Source organism: Myotis lucifugus, unplaced genomic scaffold, assembly GCF_000147115.1.
Source record: "Myotis lucifugus unplaced genomic scaffold, Myoluc2.0 scaffold_178, whole genome shotgun sequence".
In the NCBI taxonomy this organism is placed as follows: domain Eukaryota; kingdom Metazoa; phylum Chordata; class Mammalia; order Chiroptera; family Vespertilionidae; genus Myotis; species Myotis lucifugus.
In genome coordinates this window covers 2,556,883-2,570,382 of record NW_005871226.1, presented here as the reverse complement: position 1 = coordinate 2,570,382, position 13,500 = coordinate 2,556,883, and the positions used below count along the sequence as shown (strand labels likewise).

General features: G+C 39.4%; 1 protein-coding gene and 1 non-coding gene across 7 annotated transcripts in view; both read right to left on the bottom strand.

The window, feature by feature from the left end:
• MCM8 (minichromosome maintenance 8 homologous recombination repair factor) overlaps positions 1 to 13,399 on the bottom strand; it is a 42,679-nt gene extending 29,280 nt beyond the window's left edge. For 2 of the 6 annotated variants that reach the window (XM_006096443.3, XM_023760312.1), the window contains exons 1-7: positions 13,255 to 13,399; positions 10,857 to 11,009; positions 8,942 to 9,025; positions 6,145 to 6,227; positions 5,622 to 5,771; positions 3,301 to 3,404; positions 2,108 to 2,306 (exon numbers count right to left, since the gene is read on the bottom strand). In XM_006096443.3, the coding sequence (XP_006096505.1) occupies positions 2,108 to 2,306; positions 3,301 to 3,404; positions 5,622 to 5,771; positions 6,145 to 6,227; positions 8,942 to 9,025; positions 10,857 to 11,004 (768 nt within the window). In that variant the 5' untranslated portion in view covers positions 11,005 to 11,009; positions 13,255 to 13,399. The other 4 variants (XM_023760310.1, XM_014462367.2, XM_023760311.1 and 1 more) reach the window with 4 other exon arrangements.
• On the bottom strand, positions 9,552 to 9,623 carry TRNAM-CAU. Its single transcript has one exon. It is a non-coding gene; the product is annotated as a tRNA-Met (tRNA).
• Positions 13,400 to 13,500: the final 101 nt, after the last annotated feature.

The window sequence follows — 13,500 nt, the reverse complement described above, 5'->3', positions numbered from 1 at the left end:
AGCCAATCAATGTTTCTCTCTACCCAGACCCCTCTCTCTAAAAATAATTTTTTTTTAATCTTAAAGAAAAAAAATACAGATGAATGGCCAATAAAGATGTGAAAAGATACTCAAGTGTAACAAAAATCATAGCAATTCATATTAAAAATGAAATTCTATTTCACACCCATCAGATTGGCAAACATTAAAAAGCCTAGCAACACCAAGTGTTAATGAAAACATGAGAAAATGCCAAGTGCTTAACATTACCAAGTAGGGATGTAAGTTGGGACCAACACTCTGGAAAGTAATTTGGCAACATCTAATAAAGTTAAAAATAAGCATATCCTATAACTGAGAAATTTCTTTGTTAAGGAGACATGTTCTTTACAGCAAGGAGACAACACAAATGTTCACCGGATAATTAGTAGCTATTCATTTAATGGAATAATCCACAACAGTAAAAATGAAAGAATTAGATGTGTATCAAGATAGGCACAACTGATCTGGCTGGTGTTGCTAATGGTTAGAGCGTTGGCCTGTGAACCTAAAGGTCACAGGTTTGATTCTGGTTCAAGGGTATGTACCCCGGTTGCTGGTTTGCTCCCTGACCCCGTCAGAGCACGTGCAGGAGGCAACCAACTGATGTTTCTCTCTCCCTCCCTTCTACTCTCTCTGAAAAGCAATGGAAAAAATATCCTTAGGTGAGGATTAACACCCCCCTCAAAAAAAAGATAAGTAGAACTCCAAAGCACATGAACAAAAAAGTTACAGAATGTGATGTTCAGTATACCATTTATGTGAATACACACAAGAAAACAAACCCTACATGTATAGGCAAGTATGAAAATGTAGACTTGGCCCTGGTTGGGTAGCTCAGTTGGTTAGAGCACGTCCTGATATGCCAAGGTTGCAGGTCTGATTGTCAGTCAGGCACATACAAGAATCAACCAATGATTGCACAAATAAGTGGAACAACAAATTGATATTTTTCTCTCTCTAAAATCAATTTTAAAATAAAGAAAAGGAAATGCAGACTTGAAGACTACATGCCAATTTCAGAAAGTGGCTGCCTCTAAGAATGGAACAAAGTGGATGGAACTGGAGAGAGGAACAGAGGGACTTCTACTTTAACTGTAATACTATTCTTGTTTAAAAAAATAGCTAAAACCATAAATATTAATATTTGCCAACTCATAATGGGTATACAGATGTTGGTTACACTATTTTCTTGGTTTTAAAAAGTACTTTTTTATGGTTTTAAAAATCTAGTTTAAAAAAAGTGTTAAGAAAAAGGGAACACTTTCAAACAGCAGAATAAAGAAAACTTGATGTGTGTACCTATTAAGTCAAAATATAAAAATGTGAATGGAAAGGATACACATTAACTCAGGATAATTATGGTCACTGGGAACAGCCCATGCAAGGGGCAAATAGACACTAATTTTTATCAATAATGCTTTATATCTTTAAAAATATATCTGGAGCTGGCAAAATGTAAATTTTTTTGAAAATATATTTTGATTTTTTACAGAGAAGAAGGGAGAGGGATAAAGAGTTAGAAACATCAATGAGAGAGAAACATCGATCAGCTGCCTCCTGCACACCCCCTACTGGGGATGTGCCCGCAACCTAGGTACATGCCCTTGACCAGAATCGAACCTGGGACCCTTCAGTCCGCAGGCTGACGCTCTATCCACTGAGCCAAACCGGCTGAGGCAGCGGTTCTCAACCTGTGGGTCGCGACCCCTTTGGGAGTCGAACGATCCTTTCACAGGAGTCGCCCAAGACCATCGGAAAACACATATATAATTACATACTGTTTTTGTGATTAATCACTATGCTTTAATTATGTTCAATTTGTAACAATGAAATTGGGGGTCACCACAACATGAGGAACTGTATTAAAGGGTCGCGGCATTAGGAAGATTGAGAACCACTGGGTTAGGGCAAAATGTAAATTTTAAGCAGTGGACAGAGGAATGTTTACTTCTTTATTTTCTGTTCCCTGTATTTCAATATTTGTAAACTAAAAATACAGTAAGCTCTGTGTTCAGAAACATCGGTAACTGTTTTCTGTAAATCGAATTGCCTTCTTTACTAAGATAAATAAAGAACATGATGTCACCTTTGTGGGGAGATTATACTTTCCATCTGGAAGAGAAAGACTCTGAACTTCTCCACATGCAGCACAAAGAAAAGCCATCTTGGTGCAAAGAGGCTTTATGTTACTGACGCGAACCACTGTCCCTCTCAGAGCAACGTATTTTCCATAGTAATTTGCTCGGACATTCTTGAGCTGTGTCAAGGGCTCATAGTTGTATATCCTAAAATGAAAAATAAGAACATATTTATCCATGAATTTACAATGGACAGAAAATTGAGACTGTCGCCCTGGATGGTTTGGCTCAGTGGATTGAGCATCGGCCTGTGGACTGAAGGGTCCCAGGTTCGATTCCGGCCAAGGGCACATGCCTGGATTGCAGGCGTGATCCCCAGTAGGGGGCATGCAGGAGGCAGTCAATCAACAATTCTCTATCATCATTGATGTTTCTATCGCTCTCTCTCCCTCTCCCTTCCTCTCTGAAATCAATAAAAATATATTTAAAAAAAAAGAAAATTGAGGCTGTCTATAGATCCTTTTAGGAGCAAATATGGAATTCTCAAACCATATCATCCCTATAAATATCAGAAACTTCATGAAAATTAAATCATTCCAAAAATAAAAAATGCTAAATCTTCCCTTTTCTTCTGGTCCCCCTGGCTGTTCTCTAGTGAAAAAGGAAAAAAAAATCATGTCAAAAGGAAAGTCTACAGATTCAGCAAATTTTGAGTTTCTAACTTCTTTTTTGAGAACTATTAGGAAGTGTCTTCTATAAATTCTGGAAAAGAAAAACAAAACCCTGATGATTACCTTATTAATCTCTTTTAATGAGAAATTAAATCTTAAAATACAATAAAGATGAATTAAAGAAAAACAAAATTTCATTTGTTCTGTGTCTGGTAGCAACATAATTTTAACAAAATATAATCATACCACTTAGTGTATTACATGGATTATTAAATTTAAACAGTAGGGTTTGGATAAGTACACATCCAAATTCAACATTTACAAAAATCTGGAGGTTGGGTAATCAACTTATTTGGGCAGAAAAGGTTTATTTCTGTCATGTTCTCCTTGAAGAATTCTCAGTGGATTTACTTGGCTGTGATGACCATATTTATTGTACTGATTTTTTTTATTTATAAAATGAGGTTCTCATTCTTAAACAGTCTTCAGTGCTTAATTCTAAATAACTGTAAAACCAGCAAATTCCTTACCTTGCATGAATATGTGGCACATTTACCATTGTTTCTCCATCTCTAGACAATCCTTCTTGGGCTTGTAATTCAGCTGCATGCCTTTCGAGATCCTTTGTTAATACCTAAACAGGGCAGACATTTATTCAAAAGTTGGAAAATAAAATATCATCTTGAAGCAGAACACTTTTATAGAAAATATAAAGTTTATGAACAGGTCAGAACAGAACACCAACAGGACTCTATAATAGTCCCTTAAAACCTGATATTTAATTATGACTTCTTTTATACTGAATCATGTTTTATCTGGGATTTTGTTGTCCATGGATTGGAAAACATCAGCATCCCTGTCTGCTACCTTTTGTCCCAACTAAAGCTAATCTTAAAAGTCCTCATGGTTGCCCCCCAAACTATTACGTCCTAGATGGCTTATGATGAAAAAATATTCTTTTTCTTCTCCATATTCACTGATAGAGAAAACAGCCCTGCTCAGTTGGTTAGAGCATCGTCCCGTGTACCAAAGGGTCTCAGGTTTGATCCCAGATGGGGCACATATGGGAGGCAACCAATCAATGTTTCTCCCCCGCCTCCTCCTCCTCACCCTCCTCTCTCTCCTTCTCCTTTCCGTATTCTCTAGAATCAATGAAAAACATATCCTTGAGGATTTAAAAAAAGACAGAGAAAATAAACATGACTTTTGAAATACCCAATACCCATTCCCTTGGCATTTGACAATAAAATAAATACTTAATGTCTATTTGCATACATATAAGCAGTATGCTGATCTAAGAGAAAAAATGAGACACATATACAACTATAATTGTAAGCAGTATGCTGATCTAAGAGAAAAAATGAGACACACTTATACAACTATAATTGTTACAAGGACCACGAATAACATGTAGAAATATCATGAGAGTTTTGAGAAGGGGTCATTAGAAAGGTTTCACAGAGAGATGATTCAGTTAGGCCCTAAAAATTTGGATATGCAAGAAAAGGGGGCCCTGACCGGTTTGGCTCAGTGGATAGAGCATCGGCCTGCGGACTGAAAGGTCCCAGGTTCGATTCTGGTCAAGGGCATGTACCTTGGTTGCGGGAACATCCTCAGTGGGAGGTGTGCAGGAGGCAGCTGATCGATGTTTCTCTCTCATTGATGTTTCTAACTCTATCCCTCTCCCTTTCTCTCTGTAAAAAAATCAATAAAACATATTAAAAAAAATAAAGATAATTAAAAAAAGAAAAGGAAAAAAAAAAGGGGCATTCTATGCTGAATGGACAGCACATGCAAGAGGTAGAAGTTATTTAGAAAATCCCAGAAAGAACTCAGTTTAGCTGGATGGTAGTGAATGAAGGAGAATTAAGAGGAAAGAAAGTTGAACCAGCTCATGGAAAGCTTTTAATGCCATTTAAAGGATGTGGACTTCATTTGATAGAAATGTCACCAGTTTCCAAGGACAAATCATGTTTACCATGTATGGCAACAATTCAGGAAAAATAATTAAGGCTTAAGACAGAGGCAGTAGGATGGAAAAGAGCTGGAGTTAAGAGATATTTTAGAAATAGAAATGAAAGGCTGTAGTGACTTGGATACTGAGAACTAAGGAGCAACAGGAGTCTGAAGACAGCAGCCACGGTTCCCAGACTTGGGTTACTAGCAGGGTACACATCTTTGTAATGAACTGTTCCTTTGTCTGGATCCCTTACCTCCCCTGCAAAATACCCCTTTAAGATCCATCATAAACCATATCACCTCTACACACTCTTCCTGAGCTTTCCCCATTCCTCCACAACAAATGAGAATCTTCTCTCTGTATCTGAACATTCCCAGCACTTTCTCTGTCAGTCCTGAGATTTATTACTTTGCCTTGAAGCATTTGTGTTTGCCAGTCTAAAAAGTGCTTTTATGTATGTTGTGCCATCAGACCCTGAGAAAAACTCATTAGGCACAGCAGGTATTGCTATTTTCAATTTATATATGGGGACACCCAGGGAGATTAAATTGAACTAAAATCTGAGGTTGGTCTTTTTGTTCCAAATTACTAACTGATATCACCATGGTGCCTCGTCTTATCTTCCCTATGAGCTTATATAGCTCCTTGAAACAAGGCTTAATTTCCTCATAATCTTTAATAAGATCAAACTAATTGAAATAAATTAGAAGTAAATGTTATATTTAAAGTAAGCAGTTGTATTAGAATAAATGGTATCATTCAGGATAGTACAGCAACCTTTTCATTCTATCTAATGTCTGTTGGTAAAAACTAAGTATCTTTTAGAGAAGGTTCTATTACTGTGAAGTTCCTTTAAAATTTTGACAAAAGTTTCACAAAACAAATACTTACCTGATGTATTGCCAGACCCATGCAAGCCAAGGTTTTCTCAGGTGCATCCCTTAATTCATTTGCTATATTTGGTATCAATTTAGCTATTTCATCGTCTTTTGTCAATTCTTTAAAATCCACCAAAATACTTCCCTTTCTTTCTATTTCGTCCTATAAAATATTTAGGAATAAAAACAGTAATTGCTTTTTCAGAGCATCCAATTACCCACTTTGCAAAAGCATATGTTTATATGGTGAAAATAAGTACTATAAATTTTGTGTCTAACTATATAAGCTTATTATTTATGCCTCTTAACCCTTGTGATTGGTATTAATAATCCTATTATCCTCATTTGATATATGAGACAATTGAGGTACAGAGAAGGTGACTAATTCAACAAAGTCCACATTGCAGGTAAGTGGCAGGGCTGGATCAAAGCAGTCTGGCTCCAGTGTCTATGATCACCCAGCACCTCAAATACATTGTTCAGTTAGATGACACAAAAATTGGGATTAGTAGTTTTTTGTTGTGTAGAAATCTTACCTTATCATATAAATCAATACGCCTTGTGAAAAAATTTTCAAATGCTTGAATCTTCTCAATAAAAGGAGAACTATCACTGTAAACTAATCAAATATGGCATTAGCACTAATAATCACACACAAGCATAATTTTCATGAGACAGAAGAAACACTAGACACACAGTAAATGACTTTTTCCAACTGCTTTGCCTTCTGATTACATTTAGATAAGAAGTGGTATGGAATATGTACTTAAGATTCTAAAACAAATTTAGGTTTACATAATCTGAAATGCAGACAGGAAGTGACTCTTTAAAAGTACCAACATTTATGTCAGATGTATACTAGACTTATAGGGTGAGCATTTCGTAAGTTATATAAATGTCAAATCATTATGTTGTACACCTAAAACTAATGTGTCAACTGTCATTAAAAAATAAAAATATTATTTTAAAAAAACTAAAAGCACCAATATCTGGGTATCTTTGTATTAAAATTTTGACATATAATAGAACCTATTAGTTCAAATAGGTTACATAATAAAGCAAAACAAAAACTAATAAAGCCAAAGGTAGACACATGAACTAAACTCTTATTCTGAAACAGAGCTAAAGACAGTCTCTACAAAGTAAATTCTACTAGTCCAAATTGCCACCTGCCAAATCCCTTCCTGAGATAAGGGGAGAGACAGTCTACTACTTAACTCTGGTTTTGAACCTGTAAAGCTATCTTTTACACTCTAAAGTTCTATAACATTTTTGAACTGGTCTCCCACACAGAAACAGTACGATGAAGCCTGGCCAGGTAGTTCAGTTGGTTAGAGCATCGTCTCAGTAGGCCAAGGTTGTGGGTTTGATCCCGGTCAGGGCACATACAAGCATTAACCAATGAATGCATAAATAAGTGAAACAACAAAATTGATGTTTCTCTTTCTTCCTTCCTCCCCTCTCTCCTGTCCTCTCTCTAAAATCAATTTTTAAAAAGTACACAACAGTACAAGGAAGTAGTATGAAACATATCTGTGTATATAATAGAAAAAAAGACTCAATACAAAAAATATTTGTAAAGTACTTTATTCATTCACAAAATAAATAGTGAGTTCCTGTTACGGAGCGAGATCATTGCCATTAAGCATTGCACAGGCCGGTGCAGTGATTTTCAACCCTTTTCATCTTCTAGCACACATAAATTACTAAAATTCTGCAATTTAACAAAAAATAGGTATAATTTTGATTCATTCACACCAGATGGCTCTTGTTGTGTTAGCTATTGTCATTTATTTATTTGACAATCCAAGGGAAAAGAGGCCAATTCCCCTAACTAAATAGTCAGGTATTGCATGTTTTAAAAATTCTTGAAGTGTACCAGTGTGCCACAGAACATCGGTTGAAAATTTCTGTCTAGTAGGAAAGACCATTGATCTATCTTTTATCTATCTTTCTTTCTTTCTCATAAGAGACATAACAAGCATATATATTCTATAAAAGCACAGAAAAGACAATTCTCCAAACCTGTATGGACAGATGTATGACATTCTTGATTATAAAAGGGCGATTCCTGCCTGGCCAGCGTGGCTCAGTGGCCAGTAGGTCACGGTTCAATTCCTAGTCAAGGCACATGCCCTGGTTGCAGGCTCAATCCCCAGTAGGGGGCATGCAGGAGGCAGCCAATCGATGATTCTCTCTCATCATTGATGTTTCCTCTCCCTCCCCCTCCCTTCCTCTCTGAAATCAATAAAAAATACATTTAAAAAATAAAAATAAGATAAAAGGGATATTCCTTAACTGTGTTTCTATAGAAACCTGTATTGGTTATCAGCTCTTGGTTCCAAGCCTACCCTTCTATCTTCTGTTTTGTGATCTTATGATCAAGATCTGCACACTGAATTTCCCAGACCACTTAGGTTCTGCCAATTAGAGGCACTATAAGAGACTAGAAGATGGGAGGAAAGAAGAAAATAATTTATTCTTATTTTCAATTCTTTTCAGCATCTCTCCAGCTGCAGAGGTTAGCTACAGTTCCCACTTCTAGCACCTACTGTGCCATCTTTCCACCAGAGTTACCAGCAGCAACCCATTTAATTCACCTCAGTTGTTTAACCACAATTTTTTAGGATATACCTCAGAGGCCCTCCTTAGAATTCTTAGATTCTGGTAACCTCAGAACTTCTTATCTTTTATTCCTCATTTATAAGGACAGTTGCTGCTCCCTAAAGTTACTACTATCTGGAAGCTTATTTCAATGTACCCTTTTAAGTCTTTCATCTTTATAACCAATCTCCCTATATTAACATAATGTTCTTATAACATAAACATGATTTCACTGTTTGGATGAATTAATATTAAAGAAGGGCTATATATCAGTAAACAAATGAATTATCTGAGATGTAGCATCCAAAGACAAGTTAAGAAAATATAATTTATTAGAGGCCCGATGCACGAAATTCATGCAAGAGTAGGCCTTCCTTCCCCTGGCTGCCAACATCGGCTTCCCTCTGACACCTGGGATCCGGGCTTCCCTCCCACCACTGGCAGGCACCCGGGACCCAGGCTTCTATCGCAGCCTCTGGAAGGTTGTCTGGTCTAATTAGCATAGTACCCTTTTATTATTATAGCCTACAGGCCCGATGCATGAAATTCGTGCAAGGGGCTCTGTGGGCCAAGGTGGCAGCCCTGGCTGCTGCCCCAACCCTTGCAGCAGCAGCCCCACCCCGGCCCTCACAGCAGCAGCCCTGGAAGGACTTCCAGTCTAATTAGCATATTACCCTTTTATTATTATAGATTATAGATAGATGGCACTTTTTACACTATTAATTCTACCTTCAGAGAGATAAAGCTTCCAGCCTTTATATGGTATGAACTGATCCAATGTTGACTGTAGTAGCAAAGACTGTGAGTTTTGTTCTGAAAACAAAACAAAACAGAAAACTAGGTTAGTAGAGACAGAGCAAACATTTTTTTCCAATTTGCTTCTCCTACCAACAATGAGAAATTGACATATTAATAGAATATCTAAATTACAGGCTTCAGTAAGAATTTTGGATATTGAAAAATCCGTCCGTTTGTGGAGTGCGGGGAAACTGCCACGGGGATGGGCCGAGTCCTTCTCTCCTTGCTTCTTCCCTTGCTCGCTTTCTCTGAAATCTCTTTCCGAAGCAGCCTCAGTTTCCCTTCTAGTCCCTCACCATCAGTGCTTTCCCCCCTGATTCAATCCACACACGCCTCCTTTTCTCAGAGCCGCTTCTTCTGAGTAGTGTCCATTGCTGCTTAAAGTCCCTTCCTATTCCCTCATTTCACCACTAATGGCAAAAACAGCTTCAAAAGATTGCATTTTTCGAGGGAGGAAAAAGTAGAAGGATGACGTTTACTTTTACTGAAAAAGTAAACATTCTTTTTTATTCTAGTGAGGGAAAAAAGAAAAAAGTACTGCTAGCAGAGGATGGTTTCGATCCATCGACCTCTGGGTTATGGGCCCAGCACGCTCCCGCTGCGCCACTCTGCTTCCACGGATATTAATGCCTCCCGATTCCTATAGAAAGTTTCCTATGTAATCTCTGTCCTAATCTCTTTACACAGCGCCGTCCAATGTCTGGTTAAAAAAAAAAAAAATCATTACTGTCTAGTCTAATCTGATTGGCTAGTTCCTGACGCAGCAGGGATTTTTAATTGGTTTACAAGCCCCAATAGGCATAAGCGGAGGAGCGAGGCGGGAGCCAATGGCGCCGTGGTTTGTTGGCTACCGGCACGCCGCCTCTGCACCCGTAGGCAGCTTGGAGGAGAGGGGCGGTTGGTGTGGCTTCCATTGTTCAGGATCCGGGGCGCCATGAGGAGGGACAGAGGCCGAGGTCCTGGCGGGCGCTTTGGTTCCCGAGGAGGCCTGGGAGGAGGGTTCAGGCCCTTGGTGCCCCACATCCCATTTGATTTCTACTTGTGTGAAATGGCCTTCCCTCGGGTTAAACCAGCACCTGATGAACCTTCCTTCAGTGAGGCATTGCTGAAAAATCAGGACCTTGCTCCTAATTGTGCTGAACAGGCCTCTGTCCTTTCATGGTGGCTTTAGGAAGCTCCTTGGCCAGGAGGGTGATGCCAGGGATGGAGTGATAGTGACCCCTTCAGAAAAGGCTTATGAGAAGCCACCAGAGAAGGAGGAAGGGGAGGAAGAGGAGGAGAATACAGAAGAACCACCTCAAGGAGAGGAGGAGGAAAGCATGGAGGCTCAGGAGTGACTCCCTTCTCTCCACCCTTTCTCACCCAAGGGGAAGACTGGAGCCTGAGCTAACTGCTCCTGGGCTCTATATGGTGGCATTTCTGAGGGCTGGGGGAGACAGGAAAGAAAATAAAAATAAACCACGGAAGTAAATGTCATCCCACTGAATTCTTATGCTGACTTAGTAGCCAGAAGTCTCCCATCTCTAGTGAAGCAGGTTACCAACTTTTCTTCATATTGTAGAATCCCCAGCCTCTCTCAACCAGTACTTTGTTGTTGAAATGTCAACTGTTCATGCCTGGAAATTTTTTTTTCCTAAGAAAAAAAAAAGTATTTCCTACTAGGGCTCTTTCTTGGTCTTGTAAAAAAAAAAAATAATCTTGGATATTAACATTCAAATACTACCTTAAAGGGCTAACATCAATAAAAGACACACTGAAATTTGAGGTTAAAGTGTTTTGAATGCCAGGCATGAATAGATTCCTTCATGAAAAAATTTAAAAATTGAATAATCATTGCAGCCCCTACCAGAACCATGTTTTCCTGTGGGTTTATTCAGGTCAGGTCTGTGTTCTCTTTCTCTCCATTTTCCTGAGAAGCTCCCACCACCTCTTCCTCTTTTCCAGCTTTGAAATCTTCCTCGTCCAAATCCTCTGCCTCTATACTCTCCATTCATGTCTTCTAAAAGATAGAAGTTAGGAAAGTCACCAAAATTATAGGGGAAATAGTGCTCCTAAGAATGCATTAACTAGTAAATCAGTGAAAAATAATACATTCTAGTTTGACACTAGTCAACAGGCTTGCAGCATAGTATACCTGATATAAATCCCTTACTCTTCTAATCTGCAGTTACTCTTTTAATCCCCATCTCTTTTTAAGGTATATACAGATGTTTAACCAAATATACTGGATGCTCATGAGACAGAAATAAGAAAAGGTACTGTACCTGTTTTCTTTTTGTTTTCAATATATTTTTATTGATTTCAGAGAGGAAGCGAAAGGGCGAGAGATAGAAACATCAATGATGAGAATCACTGACTGGCTCCCTCCTGCATGTCCCCTACTGGGAATAGACCCGCAACCCAGGCATGTGCCCTTGGCCAGAATCGAACCCAGGACCCTTCAGTCTGCTCTATCCACTGGGAAAAACCAGCTAGGGCAGTACTGTACCTGTTTTTAAGGAGCTCCCACAATAGAAATGAAAACAAGATAGGCAATTAACTCTAAGACAGTGATGGCAAACCTTTTGAGCTCGGCGTGTCAGCATTTTGAAAAACCCTAACTTAACTCTGGTGCCGTGTCACATACAGAAATTTTTTGATATTTGCAACCATAGTAAAACAAAGATGTATATTTTTAAATGCCATTTAACAAAGAAAAATCAACCAAAAAAATGAGTTCGCGTGTCACCTCTGACACGCGTGTCATAGGTTCGCCATCACTGCTCTAAGATAACAGGTTTGCAGTGTTTTGAGACTTATTATAGGGCAGCACTGGCTGAACATAATCCTGACCTGTGGGATGCTAGGAATGTATGCTCTTAGCTCCTTCTATACAGTCTGTCCTGCAGTGTCATACACACTTTTTATCAGAGATGCAAGGATACTCTTACATAGGCATTAGAGATAGAACTTTCTGGGGAAACACAGGAGTGGGACAGGGTACATACATACATGTTTCAACCTTTTTATTTCCATAGGGGCCCAAATGTGAAAGATGTTAATTTTCCAGGAAACTTCCATTACTGTCTTAAAAGACAATGGAAGCAAGTTTATTTCTAGGTCAATATTGATTAGATGGATTATTTACAGTTTTTAGATAAATTTGTTGAAATGCAAGTTTTCTTGGAAAGCATATCCATACTTATTAATGTTATCTTTTTTGCTAATTATCCCTCATATTTTTTCTATTTTGTACATAGCAAGATACTCATTTTAATTAAACTTAAACCCATATAGTTCCTAGGCGAGTATCAACAAATTGAAATATAACTGACCTTTAAAAATGGGTTTTAAAATAATTCATATAGGTGGAACACAGGGCATTTTTAGGGCAGTGAAACCATTCGGTATGATACTGTAATGGGTATGTGACATTATGCATTTGTCAAAACTCATGGAACTGTACAACACAAAGAGAGAACCCTGATGTAAACTATGGACCTTAGCTAATAATAATGTAATGAATCTGGCCCATCAACTTCAACAAATTTGTAGCTAATGCAGGATGCTAATAGGAAGGTATGGGAGGAGGGGTAGAGATGTGTATGGGAACGCTTTGTACTTCGTGCAATTTTTCTGTAAACCTAAAACGGTTTTAAATAATAGTCTTAAGAAAAAAAACAATTCATATCCTAAATATAAAAATAATACATCCGTATACTGCAGTGCAACTCCTTACAAGAACGTGTATCCGGATCTTTCTTTAAAGGGATTTAAGTGAGTTAATAACAAGTTCATGATGTTAGGGCAAGGCAGGGCTTCGATAACTGTCTAGACCACAGAACACGCTAAGAAAGTAAAGCCCAGAGGAACTGATCCAGATCAAAGTTGTTTGGTGGCAGTACTGGGCTCAAAGCCTCGTCTCAGACTCGCCAGCTGGAGTCCTACCTTCCTCAATGAGATCGTGGGGGTGAACAAAACTGGGAAAAATTCCAACACAAATGCAAGAAGTAGGGCTAGAAAATAAGCAAAGGGGCCAGCCATCGTGGGCCCGCTGTGCTTCGTTAAATGCCCTCCTTCGCTCAGGCCTCCTCAGGCTAAGTCCTTACTGGCAAAGAACAGGGACCCGAAAGCTTTCCTCCTTCACGCCCGGCCGGCTCTCCCTTCCGCTCGGGGAGAAGCACGGCGGGGCCGCGAGGAGATTCCGAGTCCTCGGGCGACCCCGGCCCACGCTCCGCGGCTCCCTTCAGCGGCAGCTCCCCTACCGTCCCCGCGCGGGGCTGTCTCATCCGTCGGAGCAGCTCAGGGACCTGTGTCTCCACTACGGCCTGGAGGGCCCATGGAGAGACGCGCACCACCTCCAGCTTCGGTCCAGCTGTCCCCCAAATTCTTTTTTGGCGCTGCCGTGACGCAACTTCCGCCCAAGGAGCGGCGAGACGGGAGGGGCGGGACGTAGTGCAGCCAATCAAGGAGTTCGGCCAAACGGAAAACCCGAGGCTCCCGGAAGCTGC